This window comes from Meleagris gallopavo, chromosome 30 (assembly GCF_905368555.1).
Source record: "Meleagris gallopavo chromosome 30, MGAL_WU_HG_1.1, whole genome shotgun sequence".
Taxonomy (NCBI): Eukaryota; Metazoa; Chordata; class Aves; order Galliformes; family Phasianidae; genus Meleagris; species Meleagris gallopavo.
In genome coordinates, this window is record NC_139433.1 from 3,165,186 (window position 1) to 3,188,372 (window position 23,187).

A 23,187-nucleotide genomic window follows, 5' to 3' on the forward strand; every position below is an offset into this window, starting at 1 on the left:
CCCACAGAGGGCTTTTTATTTCCTTCCCTCTTCTTCTTCTTCTTCTTCTTCTTCTTTTTTTTTTTTAAAGAAATAAATCTATTATGAGGAGCTTAGAGCTGTATGTAAAACCGGCGAGGGACAATTTGAGGATTAGGGATCGGAACTGTCCTGGTGTGACGAGTGAAGAAAGGAAAATCCCATAGGGCCAAAAAGGGGGGGTTGGAGGGGGAGGGCAGCCCCACAGCTGCCCCTACAGCACCTCAGCATCAAAGTCATTTTGCTGCAGCCCCCCCCCCCCCCCCCCCGGCCGTGCTCCCATTGATGGCATCCATCACTTCTGGGTGCAGATGGAGGCACGGGGTGACCGGCTGTTAACCCCCCCCCCCATAGGGGATAATTGCTTTGTTTATCACTTCCCTGACCCCAAAAAGACAATGGGATGGTGCACGAAACCAATAGGTTCCAAAAGCACGCCTGCAGAGAGAGGAGACACAAATAAAGGCAGCGCGGAGGGGTGGATAATGAATCCCTAATGGGAGCAGAGCTCACAGCACCAGGCCGTGCTTTTGGGGACTGATATCTGCCCTCCTGGACCAGCACTGCAGCACAGAGCTGTGCTCAATGGAGCAGGAGGGGCACCCCATCCTACACAGCATCCCATGGGGACAACACCCACCCCACACTGCCGCCCCCAGACCCCCCCCCACCCTCCTGCCTTAACGCACCACCTCTATTTATTCTGCTCCTGTAACTGTAAAATTGATTTTCTTGCAACAAGACGCGTGTCTTTCACCACTGAACGCACCCAAATGCTCCGACAGAAGACACTGGCAATTTTTAATTAGTTTCCTTTATATCTTTTGCCTCCCCGAGCAGGGATGTGGAACCGGAACAGGGAGCCCAAGAAAGGAACGGGATCCAGAGATGACAAAACCTCTTTTTATTCTTGATATGATTATTAATAACACACAGTTTACCTAACGAGGCAGACGGGGCACAAAGTGGTGGGGAAGTGATTATGGGATCTTACAGCTCCAGGGCCACAGGAGCATCGTTACATCTTCCCTATGACCTCAGAGCAGCTCAGTGCCTCCTGGCCAACAGCTCCCAGCTGCAGCCAGGATCCTCTGCCCTGCTTTGGGGATTGTTTCCCAGGCAAGGCAAGGCAAGGCAAGGCATGGCATGGCATGGCATGGCATCCCCACCTCCATCCCCATCCCCATCCCCACTCCCATCCCCAACCCCATTCCCATCCCCATCCACATCCCCATCCCCATCCTCATCCTCATCCTCATCCTCATCCTCATCCTCATCCTCATCCTCATCCTCATCCTCTCCCCATCCCATCCCCACCCCATCCCCATCCCCATCCCCATCTCCATCCTCATCCCCATCCCCACCCCATCCCCATCCCCATCCTCATCCTCTCCCCACCCCCACCCCCACCCCCATCCCCATCCCCATCTCCATCCTCATCCCCATCCCCACCCCCACCCCCACCCCCATCCCCATCCCCATCTCCATCCTCATCCCCATCCCCATCCCCACCCCATCCCCATCCCCATCCTCATCCTCTCCCCATCCCCACCCCCACCCCCACCCCCACCCCCATCCCCATCCCATCCCCGTCCCCATCCCCATCCCCATCCCCATCCCCATCCCTATCCCCATCCCCACCCCCATCCTCATCCTCATCCCATCCCCATCCCCATCCCCATCTCCACCCCCATCCCCATCTCGGATCTGTGCCAGGTGTCAGAGCCCCTCAAAGTTGAGCTGCGAACACACGTGGATGGTGCCATCTGCAGAGGAGTAATTAACAGAGCCACAACTCACATCACGCCCCCTGATAAGGGGTAATTAATGCTTTGGGTCCTGGCAGCTGCTGTGTCCATCTGAGTGGATGCACTGAGTGGGGTGGCAGTGTTGGTCCTGAGCTCAGTGTGGGGTGTTCAAGTAAAGTTTTGCTTTCGTGTGCTCTCTTCCCCATCCCTCAATAGAGGAGGGGTCTCCTGGCTGGGCTCTGACCCCCAACCCCTGCTTGCCCCATGGCTGTGCTGCTCTTCATTCACTCCCCACTCAAGAAGGTTCACATCAGGCTTTTTTTGGGGGGGGGGGCGAGGGAGGGTTGGTTGATCTCAACTCATCTCCTGCCCTCCTCCTCTCCCCACTGGGGCTGTGTGGGGTGTGCAGGACCTTCCCCACGCACAGCCACGGGAAGCGTAGGGTGGGAGCTGCCAGCAATGGGGTGAGGAGGGGGGTGGGGGATGCAGCCCCCAGTTTTGGGATGCAGGGTGGAGGAGGTTGAGCAGCTCCGACTGCAGAAAAGTTGCTGGGAGGGGGAAAAGAGGGGAAGGGGCCGGGCAGGGAAGTCCTGCGGCCTCTCCATGTCAGCGCTCCGTCTGCTGTCACTCAGCACAGAGTTCTCCTTCAAGTTGTCATCGCGGGGCTGGAGGGGATTATGCCGAGGCACTGTCCAGAATTGATTCATGTGGAACGCGTGCTTGACGAGCGGAACCGCTGGTGTGAGCGGAGCCGCTGAGACCCCCTATTTCCCACCTTCCTCACACAATCCGGTATTGTTCGGCCGCAGCCTTCGTGATCCCCGCGCCGGGGCTGTGACTGACACAGCTTTGAGGCTCTAAGGCGTATTTTGAATTTCTAAAACCTCTCAGGAAGTCCCCGGGGTGCCTTCTGCCATTGTTTCTCCTTTCGCCTTTTTCCCTTTCCACCCCGCTCCCCTCCCGCCTCTCCTTCTCCCTCCCCTGACTCTCAGTGTCCCACCGCAGCGGTTTTTTTTTCCCTCTCCCCGTGTTTTGTAGCTCTGGAGCTGCTCGGCCCCTCCGCAAACACAAATCCAACGACGACGACGGAAACAAAACGAGCCGAAGCCCCGAAAGTTCCCAAATCCTCGATCTCTGGGAGGAGAAGGAGGCTTTACTTGTTTGTTTTCCATCAGCCGACGCAGAGCCAGGGATGTGCAGAAAAATCGTAATAGCAATCAGTCTTCAGCCCAATTTGATGCTATGCGTCTGTCTGCTGTCCGTCTGTCCGCAGTGCTCCATCCCTGGGTCAGTGTGGGGAACCCCAGAGGGGCTCTCGGACCCCCAGGGGGGTATTTCCCCCCCCCCGCCACCTCGGCACTATATAACCATTTCCCATTTCCAGTCTTAATCTTATAAGAATGAATTGAGAATGACCAGCGTAAATACACAGGTGCCACTGGGAGCAGAAAGCACTCTTTAATCTCAGATATGAAAACAATTCCCTGCACTGCTCACTAGCAATCAGCAAGTGCTATCAGTGCCGCGCGCTCCCTGGGAACAGGAGAGCTTATAAATATGAATTAGTGCAGAGAAAATCTACTCTCTTACCTAAAGCTAAATGTTATCTGGGTCCCTTTCCAGCAGTGGCTGACATTTCCAGAGTGCTTTTAGTCACATCTGTGGGAAGACAACTCATTCCTTTCTTAAAAAAAAAAAAAAAGGAAAAAAGAAAAGGGAGAGAGAAGAGAAGAGAGAGGAAAAGGAATGAAAGAGGAAGTGGGGGAGTGGGAGGGTGAGGTGAGGTGGAGGAAGAGCTTCCTTTGTTCCAGGAGGGAAACGTGGGAGCCTGAGGCTGCTGTAGGAGCTTGGCTGGGGTGGGAGGGATGGAGCGGAGCTGAGAGCATCCCTAAGGGTGGTCCCTGAGTGGAGGTGTGGGGTGCCTGCTGTGCTGTGCTGTGCTGTGCTGCTGGGGAAACTGAGGCACGGTGCAGTCTGGGGGCAATGGGAGCACTGCCAAAGAGCAGAGCAGGATGGGGGCTGTGGGATGGGCTTTGTTGGGGGGCTCAGGCAGACCGACCCACCCTGAGGGTCAAACTGTGTCCCATCTGCTCGGACCCCACAGATCCTTTGCTCCAACCTCGAACTTGTCCAGGAGGGAAGAGCCATCGGAGCACACACCCAACGGGATGCTTACGCTGCCTTTTAGGTTTTTAATGAGCGGTTGCTGGCAGGAATGCTAACACCACTCAGCAGACAGACCTGTCGGTGTGCTCTGCGTCCTTGTCTGGCTGCACTGAGCTCTGACCTCATTTGCTCGGTGCCATTCAATTAACAAGGCGAGCGGCGCTGGGGAAGGTGGGGATGCCGGGGGGGGGGGGGAAGGAGGGGGGGGCATTAACAGTATGTATTAATTTCCATTTTTGGTTCTGAACAATTGAGCATCGCTCAGCAACGGCTGCAGGAGGCACCGGGAGGCTCTCGTGGTGCTGCCATCACCCAGGGCTGGGAGGGGGTGAGCTGGGGGTCCTGCTCTGCTTTCACCCCCACCCACGGTCAGAGTGGACCCCCGGCAGCACTGGGTGAACTCCCCCTCCTTTGGGTTTGCTGGAACATCGATGGAGGTGCGATGAGACAGAATTGAGGGTGGGAAGAGGAGAGAAATGTTTCCCACGTTGTGGAAAGAAAGAAAACAAAATACAATTTTGGACGCCTATATTTATAAATGGGGTTTTACTCCAGCGTAATGAGAGAGCAAAATAATTAATTCCTTTGCTGGAGACAAAAGGCTGAAGGTCTCCTGCAGCCCCATCTCTGCACTGCTGGGCCCTGAGGTCCTTCCTCTGCTGCTAATGGGGGTCCTGGGATGCTGCCAGCCTCAGCTCCATCCTGGGGGGCAGCCCAGCATCCGTGGGCCAAATGGGGGGACGTGGAGGGGGTGGGCAGAGCACCGTGCCCTCAATACACAGCAGTGAGTTGACAAGGGGAAGGAGCTGCCTCTGCTCTCCAGATGCAGCCCACTGCTCTTTTTGGGGTGGGTAAATGGGGGGTTGTGTTTGTTCTAGGTGAAGTGGTGAATATTAATGATGCCACCCCCCCCCATCGCTGCACCATAACAGGATGGGGAGGAATGACTCAGAGTCATTTTATGGACCGAGGTCTCTCCCTTTAAGAACATCCCTTTTGAAAGCAAGTTGCAATGAGTTGGGATCAGGCAGGGCTGGGTTCGCCTCCCTCAGATGTGATGAAATATTCTGATAAACACCTGCGGAGCCCAGTACAAGGAGAGCATCTCATGCTGGTGGGGCCTTTCCTGGAGCTCTGTCTGCATCGTGGCAGGGTTGAACATCATCCTAGGACTCCTCCAACCCCACAGTGCGCTGTGTTTCTGTGTGTAATGGTAAAACGCACAACCTGCACCTGCGGGGATTGCAGCCTCGAGGCGAGGCAACGGAGAGCAGCTGAGATTCCCGGTGTGCGTCGGGTGCCGGTGCTGCTGCTCCACGCACGTGGCGTTGGTGCAGCCTTGTGCTCAGCCCTGCAGCCCCTTGCCGGGTTCGCACACGTGAAGCTCTCCGCTCAGCTCCCCCCGCGGTGGGCAACGCAAATCCCTCCTCCCTATGGGGTGCCCTGGCTGGGGGTCCCGGCCCCATCCCCGACACTTTCCCCTTTCCGACCCCATTCCAGCCCCTATCCCCATCCCTGAGCGCCTTCCGTGCCCGGCCCCACCCCGCCCCACTCACTCAAATCCTCCCCCATCCCCCTCCCATCCCTTCTCCGTTCCCATCCCCTCACCCCGTCCCTCCGTTCCCATCCCGTGGCGGACGGCGGCACCGTGCGGCCGCACCGGGCAGCGCCGCTCCTTTGGGGGGGGGGGTGAACCGAGATCCGCTGCAGCGCTCCGGGGGTCCGCCCTCCGGCACGGCTACCCCCATCCTCACTGCGCTCCGGGCGGATCTCGGGTCCAACGGAGCATCAACGGGAGCGCTGCGAGTGCAGGAGGGGGTTCTGACCTCGGTAATGGGATGAGGGTAGGGGGGGCCACGGGAGTGATGGAGCGGCCGCGGAGCGGGGCGGGGGGGTCCCCGCGGGGTGCGGGGCGGACGGGCGCGGTGCAGTGACGGCGGCCGCCGGGGGGTGGCACGGCCGAGCCGGGCGGGAGCGGTGCCGGGTGGGGGTGCGACGGGGAGGGTCGGGGAGGGCCGGGGAGGGCCCCCGAGCGCCGCAGCCCCGCGTCTCCACCTTCCCCTACCCCCGCACCGGCGTCCCTGCGGGCCCGCACCCCACGCACGGCCATCCCTATTCCCTACGTCTCGGTGTTCCCGCATCCCTCCATCACCGCATCCTTTCGTATCCCCACCCCAGGGCCGAAAATCCTTACCCTACCCAGGAAGGCAGCAGCCGGGCGTGGGGGAGGGGGGGCCGCCCAGCCCCGCACGCAGCGCCCACCGTGCCCGCATCCGCCCTGCGCAGGGGATGAGGGAGCGCCGGGGGGGATTCGGCTCCGCCGCGCAGCCACGTAGCAGCTAACGGTACGTTTGGGCCGTGGGGCTGCGCGGGTGGGCGATATGTGGGGAGGGGGTGCGCTGCGGGGCTGACGGTGTTCGGGGCTGAGTGCGGGAATTGGGGGTACGGATACCCCAAAGCACCCATCTGTGGGGCGCAGACAGGGCACAGCCGGGGCACCCGGTGCCAAAAGAGCCCCGGGAAGCTGAGGGTGGGGTGGGAGCAGTGGGGTGCAGGGGTGGGTGAGGGCGGGGTTGAGGGTATGGTCTCCAAAAAGGCAGCGTACGTGTCTGGTGGGAAGGGGATTTGTGGCTGCGGATCCATCCTGCTCCATAATCCCAAGGAGCTCCCGCTGCCATCTGTGCACTGCCACACGATGGGGGGGCCGTGGTGATGCTGGGGGGGTCTTGGTGATGCTGAGGGGGCCGTGGTGATGCTGGGCTCTGCTCTGCCCAGCAGCTGGTGGGAGACTCCTCTCCCCCCCCTTCCCTGGGCACCATGCCTTCCTCCAAGACAGACGGCGAGTATTGGATCGATGGATCCCACCGTGAGGCTGCCCTGGAGGATTTCTACGTTGTGGGCCCCGAACTGGGACGGTACTGCCTGCATGGGGGGGGTGGGGGACAGCAGGAGGATTCCCTGCGTGGGAGCGTGTCATGCTCAATGGCTGCGTGCAGAGGGCTGGGTGCAGGAAGGGTGCAGGGGAAGGGATGGGTGGGTGGGTGGATGGATGGATGGATGGATGGATGGATGGATGGATGGATGGATGGAGAGGGGCAGGGGGATCCCATCCTCATGTATGAGCTGGGGCTTGGAGTCGATCACAGCGCTGCTGCTGTGGTTTTGGGAGCACTCACTGAAGTCTTGCAGGACGTGGTTCAGGTTCCTCGTGTGCTCTACGCTTCTCATCCCATTGGTAGAGATTGGGTTGGTGGTCTCTGACTTTTGGCTTCTGGGCAAGTGGAGGATGAACCTGGGGCTGCAATGGGACCCTCCTATGAGGAGCCCCAGCAAAGGAGCACGACTGAGGATAAATCCCATCCCCGCAGGGGATTTATTCCCAGGATTTGTCCCACTTAAGGTAGGAGGCCCCACAGAAGTCCCAGGCCTATCCCCATGCCCAGAGCCAGCTCCAGGGGTTTCCCCACCACCAGGGGCTCAGCAACTGGTGGGGGCACAAACAGCAAGCCCCCATGGAGGTTCCTGGGTCCTTTGGCCACCTCAGATGTGGGCTTTGCCAAGGCACAGGATGGTGCCAGGTGTGATGCATGGGCCAGGCGCAGGAAGGGACACGGCATGGGCATTTCTAGGCACGTCCCCCCCAGTGCCCCATGCAGTGCTGTCACCCAGCAGCTCTCATGCTGTAGTAGGATGCTTGCCTGCTCTGGGAAGGGGCCAGGGCCCAGCAGACAGCCTTGCAGCCATGGAAATGGGGAGCTGCTGCACATCGAGTAAAGCCAGAGCTTCCCATCCTTTGCTTTGAGCTGGAGGTGTAGCCAGGGCTGGCTCTGGGGGATGAGCCCCCCAGCAGAGGGGAGGTGATGGAGCAGCCCGCACCCACCTGAGAGCCCCTGCAGGGTTTCCATCAGCAGAGGAACGCGTGGGGCCACAAACAGCAGCTTGGGGATGAGTGTGCTGCCTGCACAGATGGACACGTGGTGGGGGAACAGATCCTGCCCAGAGCCCCCAAACTCCTCCAGCCATGCGCATCCCATCCGGGGTCTGGGCTGGGTGGCACCCACAGCGAATTCAGGCTCCTGGCAAATCCCATTGTTCGACATTTTCCAGTTCATCTGTAAAGCAAATACAATTATCTGCCGTGGCTGTCAAGGTTGATTGCAGTATTTACTCCAGGCCTTAAGCAGCGGCCAGGTGGAGCTGCTGGCGGCAGGGGTCCAGTTGCTGCTGTAATTGGGAATGCAGTGACGGCAGCGGGTGCACGGAGCTGTGCTGGAGGAGTGGAGCTGAGGGGGCCAATGGGCTTCAAACGATCCCTCGAGGAGTGGGCTGCAAATCATCTGTGCAGAATGCGGTGCTGAGAGTGGATGTTGAGTGATGGGAGGGTGAGCGTGGTGCAGGGACAGGGGGCACGGCAGCTGGGAAATGGGGACAGAGGCACGGCCATGGGGCACAGCAGCACTGGCGGTGCCTTGGGTTCAAAGCAAAGCTGTCTGCAGCTCTTCCTGAGCTCAGGATGTGATGGGAAATGCTAGGCAAAAGGCAGAAAATGCTTCGGAAATGCTCTAAGTGTGGGGCTGCCCAGCTCTGTGGGTGCTGCAGGCTGAGCCCCGTGCCACCCCCAACCCCGTGCCACCCCCAGCCCCGTGCCACCCCCAGCCCCGTGCCACCCCCAACCCCCTGCCACCCCCAACCCGCTGCCACCCCCAACCCGCTGCCACCCCCAACCCGCTGCCACCCCCAACCCGCTGCCACCCCCAACCCGCTGCCACCCCCAACCCCGTGCCACCCTCAACCCCGTGCCACCCTCAACCCCGTGCCATCCCCAACCCCTCATCGTCTCCCCGCAGTACCCAGCTCTGCTGTTGCCATGGGAATGCAATTCTCCAGCTCAGCAGATGAGTTGCAAAATCCTCTCTCCTTTTTAAAAGCAGAGAGGTGGATTTCAGGAGGGCCCCCCGGGAGCTGCGGTGCTGCAGCAAAGGGTCACCTGTGGGCAGCAATGGGCAGCGATGGGTCTTTGGGTTCCTGTGGGAGATTTCGGTGCAAAAAAGGGGTTCTTTGGGCTTTGACCTTTGGGGGTTTGGTGCTGACTGAGGATGGGGGGATGGCGTGTGCCTCGAGCCAGAACCTGAACTTGTCCCAGAAGGTGTCAAAGCCAAAGAGCAATAAAGTGCGGTCGATTACTCAGGGGGTGAGAATTAATCTGCTCCGAGGAGCCGGGCAGCAAAGATGAAATTGCAAACTAGCCCCATAATGGCCTGAAGAAATGGGTTGATTTCACCGTCCAGTGGTTAGAAAACATTATTAACAAGATCTGAAAGTGACGGGCAGCTGAGCAGCACGGCGCAGGCTGATGGGAGCAGCTCTTCCTTTGTAAGGCAGAGCAGTTTTGCACTGTGGCAGGTTTTGTTGTGTGGTTGGGATGGGGGGAGGTCCTGCGGCATCCACGGTTCCACTGAGCTCATCCTGGAGCTGGGAGCGGGGGGGGGGGGGGCTGCATCCTGCCCTGAAAGCCGCTTATGGTTTTAAACCGCCTTTAGGATTCAGTTTTAATTAAAATGGCTTTAGTGGGGAAAGCTGGAACTGATGCGGGGTGAAGCAGCTCGGTGCTGGTGGAGGCTTTGTGAGGTGGGGAGGGGGATTGGGACCCCCTGCCCATCTCCATGCCTCCATCCTGCAGGGGAGCCACCTCTGTGGTGTACAGCTGTGAGGAGAAGGGCACACGTACCCCATATGCTGCCAAGATCCTGAAGAAGACAGTGAGTGTTGGTGGCATTGAGGGTCTGGGAGCGTGAAGGGCATTGGGGTGGGGCCGTGGGGATGGGGCCGTGGGGATGGGGCCGTGGGGATGGGGCCGTGGGGATGGGGACGTGGGGATGGGGACGTGGGGATGGGGATGCCAGTCTCTGCAGTTCAGGGTTGGGGGGAGGAAGCACAACGGGCTCAATTTCTGGGGCACATCCTGCAGTGGGAATGGCCGTGGGGAGCTGTGCGGTGGAACCAGCAGCGGTGGTGATGGATGTCTGTGGGTTCTGCCTTCCAGATCGACAAAAAGATTGTGAGGACGGAGATCGGGGTCCTGCTGCGCCTCTCACACCCCAACATTGTGAGTAGGAGGCCGCAGTGCCCCCATCCCAGCACGGCACTGGGTGAAGCCATCACCCCATCACCCCCACCCAGACCCCTTGGTGCCCTACGGCACAGCGCAGCCCCGCTCAGCGCCGTCCCCTCCTTTCCCATCACGGTGCAGTGGGGCTCACCCCCTCCATAGCTGCTCCCCACCCCCACCCCGGCTCCCCATCGCCCTCAGCTTTCCACTCGGTGAGCAATTTCCACTGAGGAGATGAAATGAGCACCGGAACCAATTGCCCATCAGTAAGGACTGCTGCGAGGGGAGATAAGAGGCGAGGAGAGGGCGAGGGGCTCCGTGCTCCCTGAACCCAGCACTGGGGATAGCAGCCCCTCCACCCCAACACAGCAGAGGAGGGGACCGCATTTCACACACCAACAGAAATGCCACCAGCTTTGGTTTGTGCTCTCCCACACACTCTTTGGGCACCGAGCACGGGGAGCACCCATGGGTGCTTCGGTGCTAAGTGTTTCCATAGGGAGCCCCGAGCGATTGCTGGCAGCTGCTGCATCTCCTTCTATACAACACTGCCTTCGGTCCGTTTGCCAGCATTCAGCACCAACCTCGACGGTGGATGATAATAGGATTGTAAACTTTTGAAGTTAATAGGAAAATTATAGTGCTTCTGTGTATTATTATAATGCAGTCAGCTGCCGCGCGGTGCCGCCGGCCCTGCGGGGTATCACGGCTCGTCACCCGGCCTGCGAAGGTAATGATTAAAGCCCCATGAAATCCAGAGTGTCACAAAAGTCTTAAGAAGCGTGAAATGCTCTGTTTTCTGTTAAAAAAAAAAAATATATTAAAAAAAATATATATATTGCATTTTTGACTTCTTTTTAAGAGAGATCTGTTAATTCCAGATTTGCCGCGCAGGCACAAAGGGTTTGTGCAGACTTCGCACGGTATCTGAAGGGAAAATGATAAGGAAAATGGAGATTGTTTCACGCTCCTTCCATGCAGAGCTCTGCTGGGGCTGCTCCCCTGTGGGTGCTGCTCATGGGGGCCCTGGGTGTCACAGCTCCAGAGGTGGCATCGCAGCAGGGATGGGGATGAGGCTGTGAAATCAATGTGCGTCCCCAGCTTTGAGTTGATGGGGCCAAAGTCACGACAGGAGCAGCCCCTGCCTCGTCCTTAATGCATGATTAAGTGAGCGAGGCAGTTCCAGATCTGGGCTGAAACAAACAGGCGAGGAGGGGATGTGTGGGGTGCGTCTGTGCCAATGCTGCCACATCTGGAATTTATATGGTGGGAGTGAGCAGGGTCCTATGGCACCAGCACAGCCCCATCCCAATGGCACAGCCCCGTCCCAATGGCAAATCCCAATCCCAATGGCACAGCCTTAACCCCGATGGCAAATCCCTAGCCTAATGGCACAGCACTGTCCCACCAGCACAGCCCTAACCCCAATGGCAAATCCCAATCTCAATGGCACAGCCCCAACCTCAATGGCACAGCCCTATCCCAATGGTACAGCCCCAACCCAATGGCACAGCCCCAACCCCAATGGCACAGCCCCAACCCCAATGGCACAGCCCCAACCCCAATGGCACAGCCTCAACCCCAATGGCACAGCCCCAACCCAATGGCACAGCCCCAACCCCAATGGCACAGCCCCAACCCCAATGGCACAGCCCCAACCCCAATGGCACAGCCTCAACCCCAATGGCACAGCCCCATCCCAATGGCACAGCCCCAACCCCAACCCCAATGGCACAGCCCCAACTCCAACCCCAATGGCACAGCCCTATCCCAATGGCACAGCCCCAACCCCAATGGCACAGCCTCAACCCCAATGGCACAGCCCCATCCCAATGGCACAGCCCCAACTCCAACCCCAATGGCACAGCCCCAACCCCAATGGCACAGCCCTAACCCCAATGGCACAGCCCTATCCTAATGGCAAATCCCCATCCCAATGGCACAGCCCCATCTGTTGCCACCCACCCTCATCCCTTTCAGATCAAACTGAAGGAGATCTTCGAGACGCCCTCGGAGATCGCTCTGGTGCTGGAATTGGTGACGGGAGGAGAGCTCTTCGACAGGTAGGGGACACAGCCCCAAGGGAGGGTGAGGATGGAACGGGGCCGAAGGACACCCCTATGGGGTTGGGGATGGAGGGTGAGGGCACATCTTGACTGCTGTGCACCCACAGGATCGTGGAGAGGGGGTTCTACAGTGAGCGGGATGCAGCCCACGTGGTCAAGCAGATCCTGGAGGCTGTGTTGGTAGGGTCTCCGTGTCCCCATGTGGTTTGGGGGCATCGCTGTGGGTCTGGGAGCATCACTGCATGCCCAGAGCCGTGCTGTCTGGGGAAGGTCACTGCCACACCGCTTGGAAATGGGGTTTCCATGGCAACAAATAGGTTTAAAAATGGAAACTCTGAACGGGAAATGTCCTTCCTCTGCCCTGCTAAAGCCTTTCCTTCCTCCTCCCATCCCCCGCCGTCTCTCTCCGCAGTATTTGCATGAGAACGGAGTGGTGCACCGGGACCTGAAGCCGGAGAACCTGCTGTATGCAGACCTGTCCCCCGACGCCCCCCTGAAGATCGGTGGGTGCTGAGCAGAGGGGCTGCACCCCGGGGCTCCCCACCCTGATGGCACCCATCAGTCTGACCCCTCCCTGTGTGTCCCCAAGGTGACTTCGGGCTCTCCAAGATCGTGGATGAGCAGGACACCATGAAAACTGTCTGTGGGACACCGGGGTACTGCGGTGAGCAGTGGGGATGTGGGGCAGAGGAACTCGGGGGGGTGGTGAAGGGGGGGGGGGGGTCCTGCCCGGTGCTCCTCTTCAGTCTGCCTCACAAAGAGCCCAGAATTGGAGGCTGGAAGGAGATGGGGACAGGTGGCACAACTCTGTGATGCATGAACCCTGTTTGTCATCAGTCCCCAACCCAAACCAGCTCAGTGCTGAGCTCTGCACACAGGAGGTGCCCAGGAGGGGTTTCCTACTGGATTTTAACCCCCACCTCTTGCTTCCAGCCCCTGAAATCCTGCACGGCTGCCCCTATGGCCCTGAGGTGGATATGTGGTCGGTGGGTGTCATCACCTACATCCTGTGAGTACTGCTGTGGGGTGTGAGCTCCTGGTTGTGCCATGTCCCTGCATGGGGCCTGGGGGCACTGGGGATCCTCCGCTCCTTCCAGGCTCTGCGGCTTCGAGCCCTTCTTTGACCCACGTGGGGACCAATACATGTACAGCCGCATCCTCACCTGTGACTACGAGTTCGTGTCCCCGTGGTGGGACGAGGTTTCCCTCAATGCCAAGGACCTGGTGAGTCCCTGAGCTTCAGGGCAGAGCTTGAGGCTGTGTGAAGCGAGTGGATCGGGTGTAAGAATGACAAAGCCGGGAGTTTGCCAAATGGAATGGTGTCACTGTCAATGCTTCTCTGCCTCCTGCTCCTGTGCATCTGTATTCCTTGCAAACGTGAGGCTGTGAGTCCACCAAGAGAGCTCCTTCTGAGCATTGCACAGGGGTGGGAGTGGGGGGCACTGAACAAATGACAATTTTGGGTTTTTTTTTTTTTTGCACGTTGAAATTGGCTGCAGGTCAGAAAACTGATCGTCTTGGATCCCCAGAAGAGACTGACGGTCTATCAGGCTCTGGAGCATCCCTGGGTGACTGGAAAAGCAGCCAAGTTTGCCCACATGGACAGCACACAAAAGAAGCTGCAGGAATTTAACGCCAGGAGGAAACTGAAGGTAACGTGACAAAACCCGATGAATCCCTCCCTCTTTCCTCCTCTTGCACAAAACTCGTCCCATCCGTGGGCTGCATTCAATGGGGCCGAGCAATCCCTGCCCCGAGCAGCAAAACGCCGAGTGGGGAAGCTTGGGGGTTGAACCAGGTGTGCGTGTGCTTCCTACTAATGCCATCACCGCTCTGCCTGCAGGCTGCCATGAAAGCCGTGGTGGCATCCAGCCGTTTGGGCAACCACGGCCACCACGACTGCTCCAGGAGCCGGGGGGGCTCCCGGGGGGGCACTGAGGCCACCGCTGCATCCGAGGAGCTGGAGGCGTTCCCTGCTGTGCCCAAAGTGCCCATCAACGGGGCGAGCTGCAGGAGCTGATGGTGCCCGGCTCCCGGCAGCACTGCGGGGGCTCTTGGGGCAGCCATGGGGATGGCAGCATGGGGTGCATCCCTGCGTGGTGTCGTGGTGCTGCTGCGGCTGTGCGTCCACCCCCACCCCGCAGGGAAGCAGCGCTGGCGACTCCTGTCTTCCAACAACCCAACAGCTTTGGCTGCTGTGGCATTACGAGTGTCCCAGCTGCTTAAAAACGAGGAGCAAACAGCAGGAAAAAAAAAAAAAAAGAAAAAAAAAAAAGGATTTCTTTCACTTTCCCAACAAAGGCAGCGAGTTATCTCTACCACAGAGTTCTGTAAATAGTCCTCAAAGGCATCACTGCAGAGGGGAGGGGTGGCCAGCAACGTGTGCCCCGTCTCCAGCCCCATTGCACCCACCAGCCCCACTGCGGGGGGGGAGGGGGGTGTCGGACCTCCCCCCAAAAACGTCTGCCTGCAGCTCCTCGGTGTCTTTAGGTGGTAGATGAGCTCTGTTTGATTCGTGCTTTCGTGACACTCCGGTTTCATTCGTCCTGGTGTTCAGTCTCGGTGTGTGCTGTGTGGGAGTGGCAGGGCTGTCGGTGAGGAGTGCTGCCTTCGTTGCGTTTCTGACAGGCGTTTTAATGAAGAACAATGCAATTATTTCTACGGAGCAGCGTCAGGCTTTGTAACACGTAACGGTGCTGTTGTTCCTTCACTGGGGACGATGAGTTTATACTGCTTTTCTGTTTGGTTTTTTAAGACTAATGAAATCCGAGGACAAACTTCTTGAAATGAGATTTTTTTAGGCATTTCTTTACCAAGCTGCGGGATGAACATTTGTGGATTCTAATACAGAACAAGAAATGAGACAGGAAAAGCCATACTACGTGTGCTGGAGAGAAGGGACTGCAGACAAAAGACACAGCTTTGCTTAAGCTAAGAGCTGCAATTGCAGACACAGTCCAGAGAGGGTTGGTTGGTAGATGCAGAGCTGTAACCAGGGATGCAGGGAGGGAAATGTAACACGGTGACTTTTGTACTTATTTACAGCACAAACAGAAATCCTAAGGATGACAGTAAGGGCTGATCCACGCTTTGTTGTGCTCGTTTATGTTTAGGGTGCTCATAAAGCCAATTACAGAGGAGAGATCAGATGCGTGAGAGAATGGACAAAGGAAACGATGCTCCTTTTTCTTTGTTATTTCCTCTTCCTTCCCTGCTTGAAGACAGAGGGCAGAATGCAGTGCTGTGCTGAGCTCTGCTCTCCATCCTGCAGATGTGCAAACCCCACAGAAATATCCATTTACAACCATGGGGCCTGAACTTCATGTCTGCTATTTATTAAATCAGGTGTTAACATTAATTCATACACTCTGACGTGAAGGACAGATATAAAACATCGCGCAGGAGAAGGCCAGGGAGCTCAGCACAGGAGCAGGGACATTGCTCTGCCCTCAGACTGCTCCTGGTAGCAGAAAACAAAGTATCACTGAGATAATGGGTAATAAAGTGTCATCCTAGGAAGACGCCCCAGGGGCAATTGTAGCCAGAAAAAGAAAAAAAAAAGGAGTTTGTCTCTTCTGTCAACAAAGTATTATTCCACAAATATCCGTACTTGGAGGTAGGGAAAGCAGTGTCAATCCTATGGGACACGCCATTTCCGTCTGTATGCTGTTTTCAGAATGTGTTTTAATAACTTATTTCTTCGGTATAGTGGTTACGTTTTCAATATCGCAGGTATTTATGAAAGAGCATAGACAGCAAATAAAACATCTAACGGCGTAACGCGTGCTCTGCTCTTCCTGCGTGCGAATGGCTGGAAACCAATATGGCTGCGCCCATGCGGTACGACTGCTTTCCGGCCCTGTCGGTCACTCTGTTCAGACTGGGCTGACTATCGGTCAATCCGTTCACGCTGGGCTGAGGCCCAACGAGACCAAGCGCTGGGTGCTGCCCTTCGGGCACCGCAACCCGACGTTGCGGGACTGCCGGGGATCCCGAGCCGCCCACGTGCTTGCAGCGCGCACGTGGCTCCGCCCAGCGCGTGACGTCACCGCCTTGCCGGAAGCGGAAGTGACGCTCATTAGCGGAGAGGCGGGGCGTTCCTCCCGCCCTTTCTATTAGGGCGGGGCAAACAGAAAACCGGGCGCACTGATTGGCCGTGCAGCGAGGGCGGGAAGCAGGGTGAGCAGGGAGTCGATTGGCTGTAGCGCTGCTAGGAGAAGGGCGGCGCATGCGCAGGGGGAGGCGCGGTGTGTGGGGAGGCGGTGGCGGTGGCGGTGGCGGCGGCGGCGTCCCGGCTGCTGGCGGCAGGGCGGGGCGGCTCCGCTCCTCCTCGTTCCCGCCGGGCGGAGGCCGCGGCCGTTCGCTTCCCTCGGTGCCGGGTCCCGGGAGCGGCGGTGCCGCCGTTTGGGAGTTAAAGCGCCGCGCGGTGGCGGTTGAGCGCTGCTCGAGTGCTGCGTTACGCCGCGGAGGGCTGGAAGGAGGCGGCCGGAGCACCCCGAGTTCTGGTCATGCTTTATTCCTTTTACCTCAGAGCTTCTCCTTCCCTGCGTGAAACGTATGGCGAACCGGGGGTACGTCCTGTGCCGCTGGAGGGGGCGGCTGTGGCCGGCGAAGGTAAAACAAGGCTGGGGGGTGGGGAGGGCAGCGAACAGGGCTGAAATTGGGGCTGTGACCCACGCGAGGGGCTGGGCTGACGGCTCAGTTGGGTGCTGTCGGCTCCCTGGGAGCGTTTGAGGCGGGAAAAGGGGATATATTGCTAAGAAAGCAACGAAATGCGTTGCTGCTGAAGTTGCTGTGAAGTGAGGCCTGTCCTACAGCCTCCACGCGCTCATAAAACACTTGAAATGCCTCCTTTTTTTCGTGTAGGTTTTGCCAAAGCCTGGGCTTGCTGAGGATCCACCTATCACCAACGCACAGGAGGTTCTGGAGGTTGAAATAATCAGCCTAAAAGAGAGGTGAAGTATCTCTGTTACAGTTTTCTTTCCGCTCTTAAATGCGAGCCAAAACACGTAAGCTTTAATCTGAAAGTATCCACGAAATCAGCTGAGTGACTCCAGGATGGTTCACGGCCTCGTTCTGTTGTGTTTTCAGGGTCAGTGTGAAGCAGGAGGATGCTGTGCCCCTGGAGGAAGCGTGCGTAGAGGACATCGTCTCTAACTTAAGTGAGGATAGGGCGTTTGTTGCCTGCTGTGTTTTGTGCTCAGAAAACGTGCACAGATCTTCAGTTGGCTGGAAAATAGTTTTGTTGTGTTTCCGGGGGTGTCTCCTGTGGTTTTTCTCCCCTTTCTCTCCCCGTTAAATCAATGAAGATTGAAAATAGACTGGGTATTCTTAAGCCACTTTGGTTTCTCCTGGAATGGGGAAGGAGCTTGTGTGCACCTGCATGGCGTTGTCAGCTTGTGCTGTCTGCTGCTTCACCTCAGAAGTCACAGACTGTTTCAGTGTTGCCTTAGGAGAAGGGTGTAAATGTGGATGCAACTCTTTATTTCTCCTACACTAACAAAGGTTGTTGTGCTTATTGCCTATTCTTCCTCATCAGGTGAAAAGATAGATCCGGATGAGGCTGTGGAAGAACTGAAATATCGTTGTGCTCTTAAAACTGCCTTGGATTCCTTGAAAGAAAATGTACCAACCAGAGAAGCACCACCTTCAAATGAGGGGCCAAGTACTCGCTCATCCCAGGCAAACGGTGCCAGGTCTCTCTCATCTTCCCCCTTAACCAGCCGTCAGTCACTCTCTAAAGAAAAGTTGGAGTCTGAGAGCCTCAGTAGGAAAAGAAAACAGAGAAATAGCCCCAACCTGAGGACTGGTACAAAAAACCAAAACCTGAGATGTTCTTTAATTCCAGAGAAGAGTCCTGGAGCGAATGAAAATGGGACAAAACGCTCAAAACGTAGCACTGGAGACCTGTGCAACACATCAAACTCGGACAGTGACAATTGCACGGCGACAGGATCACCACTGTTATCAAGAGAGAAAAAAACAAAGCCCAGATTGTTGAAAAAATCCCTCACGAGTAATAAAGTCTCACTTAAGCTAAAGGAGGAAAAACGTAAGCAAGAAAGGAGAAGAGCAAGAGGTGCAGAATCACCTGGGTCGCTTACAAATGCTTCCTCCAAAGGCCGAGGGCAGCCCCATGCTGAGGGTGCTTCTCTGTCTGCACCCTGCAGCTCTGGCATGGTGGTGCCTGGGAGGAGCAGGATGAGCACCAGGCAGCAGCCAAAAGGGATGTTACTGCGCTCGTCTTCCAAAAATGCCTCTGTCTTGCAGAAGAGCACTGGAAGCGAGAATAAAAATGTAGGCAAACTGATAAATGGGAGGAAAAAGGCAAGGAGTCTGAAACGACCGAAAGGAAAACAAGAGGCCAATGCAGCCACGTCCCCGTATGGGAAAAGGGAGTGCAGAAACAGCCCTGAGTCTTCAGCCGGGCTGTCTGACTGCGGAGTGCTGTCTGATGGTGTCCTCTCTCAGCTGCAAGAGGAGGAGAATGAGGATGAGCCACCTGTGGTGATGAACAAAGCGCAGGAGTTCCACCTGCCTGACTTTGAGGAAGAGGAAGGTGGGCACGTTGCTCTTAGGGTGTGGGATCTCCATTCCTTCTGACTCGCAGACACTGTTTATCACATTTGGAGATTGATGTTGTGTTTTTTGTGGGGGTGGTTCTTGAACTGCTGGGTCGAATTCTTCTGTGTTTTAAGTCCTGGGGAAATTAGGTTATATAAAGAAACAGAAGGGTACGGAATCCTGAAACCAGCATCCTTTCCTATGGCTCCTCTCCTTTTTTTGCCTTGTGTTCAGACTGTTTACCCAGGCAGAGGTCTGTGTGGTGTCACAGGTGCCCCATGGTTCACATTGCTGTGGGGTAACACTGCTTTTCTCACACCTGTGCATTGCACTTGGGATGAGGGCCATGGCTGTGCCACACTGACAGTGCTGTGTTGCTGTTGCAGGACTGAAGCCCTCTGGGCTGTCTTCTGAGAGGACATTCTCTGAGAAGCTGTCTCAGCTCTCAGATCTGGTAGATGAGGAGGAGGAGGAGGAGGAACTTCCCAGCATTCTATCTCATCAAGGTGAGGCACGGGGGTATTTCCTTGAGACCTCACCAGGATCAGCATGCCTTGTTGGTTTATGTGTGCTGCTGACTTGCTGACAACTTATGGTAAATCCTGAAACCTCACCTTTCTAGCAAACAAATGCAGCTTTGCTCAGGCTTGGAATAAAACACCTTCATTGGGTGCTGCAGGAGGGCTTTTTGGAACAGCATTTCTTGCCAAACAATGAAACTGGGCAAGGGTCTGAGATTTAAGGCTTCTGAGCTTCTATATTATATATAGAATGTAATTTCTGTATATTCAGAGCTCTTGCCTTGTGTGAGGGGAGGATGTTCTGCTACTTCAGTTAAGACCTGTAAAAGCATCGAAGCAGAACTCATTGGATATTCCCTGTGTGAAAGGAGGCTGAGGCAGCATGAATTAACTTTTTCTGCTTTTTTTTTTTTTCCTTTAATTATTTTTTTGTTATAGAACCTGAAGCAATTGACAAAGGGATTTTGGTGTGGTGCAAGTGGCAAAGATACCCATATTGGCCAGCAGTGGTAAGAGCAGCTCGCTGCGGTATCACAGTGATGTGATGTTTGTTGGGGGCTGATGGGGGGCAACTAACAAAGTTCTTGAGCATTTCTTGCCCTTCTTGTCCTGTGTGGAATTACACTTGCTTGTCTGCTAAATCAGAAACTGAAGCAAAACCAAAGATAATAGAAAACTTGCTTATAATAAAGCACACGTGAAATAAATGTGGATTGTGTGCGTTTGCTTCTGTTGGAGCAGAGGATTTTCCTCCTTAGCTCCTGTATCATGAATTAAAGTGACTGCACTCTTCTCTGAGAAAGGAATAAATTCTTTGTGCTCTAACAGAGATGCTCCACTGGGGTGCTGTAAGTGTGGGGCTCATTGCATAGCTGTAGGTGCTCATGCTTTTAAGGATGTGAGACTCAGAGGATGCCAGTCAGACTTTCCTCTCTTTGCAGGTAAAGAATGTGAAGCGCAAACACAGAAAGGCAAATGTGCTCTTCATAGAGGGGAATACAAGTGACAAAAACAAAAGGTGAGCGTTGTGGGTTCTGTTCAGGTGCTCAACTCCAGGTTTCTGCTGGACAGCCTTCAGTTGATGGGATGGGAGGGTTGGGATCGGGTAAGATTCCTCTGTTTTGGCTCTAATGGACTCCATGAGCTGTGCTAGTGAATTCCTCAGGCTGGTTTTTGGGAAGGTGTGAAACCCCTCTGAAGGAGCAGCTGCACAATATGACTGCCTTATATCCCTAACTTTGTTTTTTTTGTGTGTCAACAAGTTTCTCAGTATCTCTTCGGAACCTGAAGCACTTTGACTGTGAAGAAAAGCAGGACCTGATTGTAAGTGCTACAAGTAACACATCACTGCAGTGTATACAAAGACACTTTGCATACAGTGTATAGCTTACCCTACCCAGGTGTCTGCTCTCAGTTTGCTGGCTGCTCTCTCCTAAGATCCTCTTCCATTCAGTAAATTGCTTAAACGTAATTGTGTTGCACAAACTAGGTTATAAGATAGGAATAGGATCTTCCTTGTGCCTTGGTCAGGTTATGGATGCTGCTAAGAACGTGGGCAGTGGATGGGAGCTGGTTGTTAGGGTTCCAACTGTATTTTCACTTGTTTTCTACATACACCAAAGCCACGCTCCTATCAGTGCTTGTAGTGATTACAGAAATTGAATGACAAGACAACATTAAAAAAAACTATGGGTGAGCTTTGATTAGTTGTTGCTACTCCTTTGTTAACTTGGTCCTGAGCCTATAGCTCTGACAGGCAGCACTCAGACCTGCGTGTGGCTCCTTTCTTGCAGGACCAAGCCAAGAAAGACTATCGCCAAGAAATTGAGTGGTGCATTCAATTGATTTCTGACTATCGGATCCGAGTGGGTGAGTGCCGTGTTCTGATGTGAGCCAGGAGACCTGCAGTCACACTGAGGCTGCCAGCTTTGTTGGCACAGCTGGACTGATAACAACCTGTTCTCTGGGCTTTTCAGGTTGCCGTTCATTTACTGGATCCTTCCTGGAGTACTTTGCTGATGATATCAGTAAGTGAATTCACAAGGAGATTTCTTTCTGTAACTTTTAGTAGATAAGCTTGGCTCTGGTTTGTTACGAGCGTGTGAGTTGGGCTGGTGGGACACACTGTGCTGTTGGTTGTGCTGTAAGGTTTTCAATCCCACAGTAGAAGTTAAATGTAATTAGTGGGCTGGTTGTTAACGACTTCGCGTTGGAGCAAGTTGTTCTCAAAGCTCGTGCTCATTTCAGTACCTTTTGCAGTGTGTTTTCTCAAGGCGAGTCCCTCTCCTCCTTCAAGAGGGGAAGGAAAAGTCATCAAGAAAGCCCTTATTTGGTGTCTGCATGTAAGTGCGTGTGCCAGAAAGCCCCTTATTTTATCTGAGTGTGAATGGTGGTGGCTTTTCTTGCAGGCTACCCTGTCAGGAAGCAGTACCAGCAGAGCTCAGTCCAAATGACTTTTCCCAGCGTAGCAGAGGAAGATCTGGAGGACTCTGCATTAGAAACTTCACCTCAGAAGCCCTCCAGGAAGCTGCTGCCTGACAGAACGAGGGCTGCCAGAGACAAAGCCAATAAAAAGATCGTGGAGTTCATCGTGAAGACCAAAGGAGCAGAGGAGCACCTTCTGGCCATTCTGAAGTGCAGGAAGGAGTCCCGGTGGATGAAGGATTTCCTGAGTTCACGTCAGTATGGAACATGTGTTGAAACTTATTTAGAGGATGAGGAGCAGTTGGAGCTGGTGGTGAACTACTTGAAGGAAGTAGCATATCATGAAATAGATGCTGCAAACCTCCATCGGCTGCTTGGAGATGGAGTAAAATTTATTTTAGATGTCCTTTTGCCTGAAGTAAGTAAACATTAAACACCGAATAAAGAGAATGTTGAAGTAGATAACGTAACTTAAGGACTGGTGGAATGATCCAGGGGGGTGTATTGGAGCCCACCTACTGCCCTGAGTGGTGTTGAGCTCAAGGGGCTGTGCCTAAATTCATTCCCTTAGGAGCTTTTCCTGGGAAAGCGTTAGTAAGGTGTGGAAACAGATTTGCTGTTAGGAGAATCTTATTTTCCTTATAAAAGCGGTGTCCTGGGTGTGCTGAAGGACAAATCTGTACCACCTAACGGGTTTCCCTACACAAAGGTCCATCCAGGTTTCCAAAGGGGTTAAGGAGTCTCATCCCCAAAATATCTCAGCCAATGAGCACAATTTCAAGCCTGCTTTTAATTTTGTAATTGAAGTTTTTTCTTTTGCTCGTATAAATGACCCAAATGCTTTTATAGGCTATCATTTATGCCATTTCTGCTGTGGATGATATAGACTACAAAAAGGCAGAAGAGAAATACATGAAAGGACCATCTGTGAGCAAAAGGTACGTTCCTATGTTCAGCATCTCCGACTTTTCCTCTTGGTTTACTGTCTGTATGGAGTGGTGGGAAGTTCAGCAAGACAAGCTCTCCTTTAAATACTGGGATGGTTAAACACTGGGAGACTTATTGCAGAGTTATTGCAACGTGCAAAGCTCTGCAGAAGCTTTAACACTTTTGAGTTCTGCTTGAAATAACGGCCTTCCTACTTGTTCTTAGGGAGAGAGAAGAGTTTGACAAAGAAATTCTGGAGAGGAAAAGGCTTCAGGCTGAGCTGATGGCTGCAGGCAGCGTGTGAATGGCAGCGAATGCTTTCCCAATTACACCCCCAGCCTTGTGTACATCTCCAAACTGTGGCTGTGGCAGTGCTGTGTTACCGTCGCACGCAGTTGTACCTTCAGTCCTTGTTCTCACCTCTGTGCTGCTGGAAGTGCTGTGAGCTGTGTGTCTGTGCTGCTGCTCTGTGCCCTTAATATGGACTCGGTGGGAAAGAAGCTTCTGTCGTCCTCAGAACAACGCAGGCTGGTATTGTGGAGCCAAAGGCTGGGACAGTGTTGGCTCTTTTCCTTTATCTGTCATTAAAGGTGTGGGGAATAAAATTGGTTCTGAGTGCAGCAAACTCATTCCTGGCTCTTTGT

The 23,187-nt window shown here is 55.0% G+C and overlaps 2 protein-coding genes across 3 annotated transcripts; both read left to right on the plus strand.

Annotated features, from left to right (window-relative positions):
- Positions 1 to 5,606: 5,606 nt before the first annotated feature.
- LOC100545142 (calcium/calmodulin-dependent protein kinase type IV-like) lies at positions 5,607 to 15,887 on the plus strand. 2 transcript variants are annotated; one of them, XM_085211962.1, is made up of 13 exons: positions 5,607 to 5,762; positions 6,111 to 6,277; positions 6,708 to 6,847; positions 9,613 to 9,691; positions 9,976 to 10,038; positions 12,022 to 12,104; positions 12,215 to 12,287; positions 12,520 to 12,610; positions 12,697 to 12,771; positions 13,041 to 13,116; positions 13,205 to 13,331; positions 13,607 to 13,759; positions 13,951 to 15,887. In XM_085211962.1, the coding sequence occupies exons 3-13, from the start codon at positions 6,750 to 6,752 to the stop codon at positions 14,125 to 14,127; spliced, it is 1,095 nt and encodes a 364-aa protein (XP_085068088.1). In that variant the 5' UTR covers positions 5,607 to 5,762; positions 6,111 to 6,277; positions 6,708 to 6,749; the 3' UTR covers positions 14,128 to 15,887. The 2 variants fall into 2 exon arrangements, with proteins under 2 accessions (XP_085068088.1, XP_085068087.1); XM_085211961.1 differs by having other exon boundaries at positions 5,608 to 5,762; positions 6,711 to 6,847.
- Positions 15,888 to 16,326: 439 nt separating this feature from the next.
- PWWP3A (PWWP domain containing 3A, DNA repair factor) lies at positions 16,327 to 23,172 on the plus strand. The gene is made up of 13 exons (XM_010725009.3): positions 16,327 to 16,721; positions 16,974 to 17,062; positions 17,199 to 17,269; positions 17,647 to 18,666; positions 19,058 to 19,177; positions 19,631 to 19,701; positions 20,134 to 20,210; positions 20,455 to 20,515; positions 20,986 to 21,061; positions 21,169 to 21,219; positions 21,601 to 22,034; positions 22,466 to 22,554; positions 22,769 to 23,172. The coding sequence occupies exons 1-13, from the start codon at positions 16,665 to 16,667 to the stop codon at positions 22,845 to 22,847; spliced, it is 2,295 nt and encodes a 764-aa protein (XP_010723311.1). The 5' UTR covers positions 16,327 to 16,664; the 3' UTR covers positions 22,848 to 23,172.
- Positions 23,173 to 23,187: the final 15 nt, after the last annotated feature.

What these genes read in the sequence shown, in the direction of transcription:
- PWWP3A (XM_010725009.3), top strand. Translation starts at nt 16,665, where the DNA reads ATGGCGAACCGGGGGTACGTCCTGTGCCGCTGGAGGGGGCGGCTGTGG. An exon ending in GGCGGCTGTGGCCGGCGAAG is followed by an intron (nt 16,722 to 16,973) that starts GTAAAACAAGGC and finishes TTTTTCGTGTAG; the next exon opens with GTTTTGCCAAAGCCTGGGCT. An exon ending in GGACCATCTGTGAGCAAAAG is followed by an intron (nt 22,555 to 22,768) that starts GTACGTTCCTAT and finishes ACTTGTTCTTAG; the next exon opens with GGAGAGAGAAGAGTTTGACA.
- LOC100545142 (XM_085211962.1), top strand. Translation starts at nt 6,750, where the DNA reads ATGCCTTCCTCCAAGACAGACGGCGAGTATTGGATCGATGGATCCCAC. An exon ending in GTGGGCCCCGAACTGGGACG is followed by an intron (nt 6,848 to 9,612) that starts GTACTGCCTGCA and finishes TCCATCCTGCAG; the next exon opens with GGGAGCCACCTCTGTGGTGT. An exon ending in ACGCCAGGAGGAAACTGAAG is followed by an intron (nt 13,760 to 13,950) that starts GTAACGTGACAA and finishes CTCTGCCTGCAG; the next exon opens with GCTGCCATGAAAGCCGTGGT.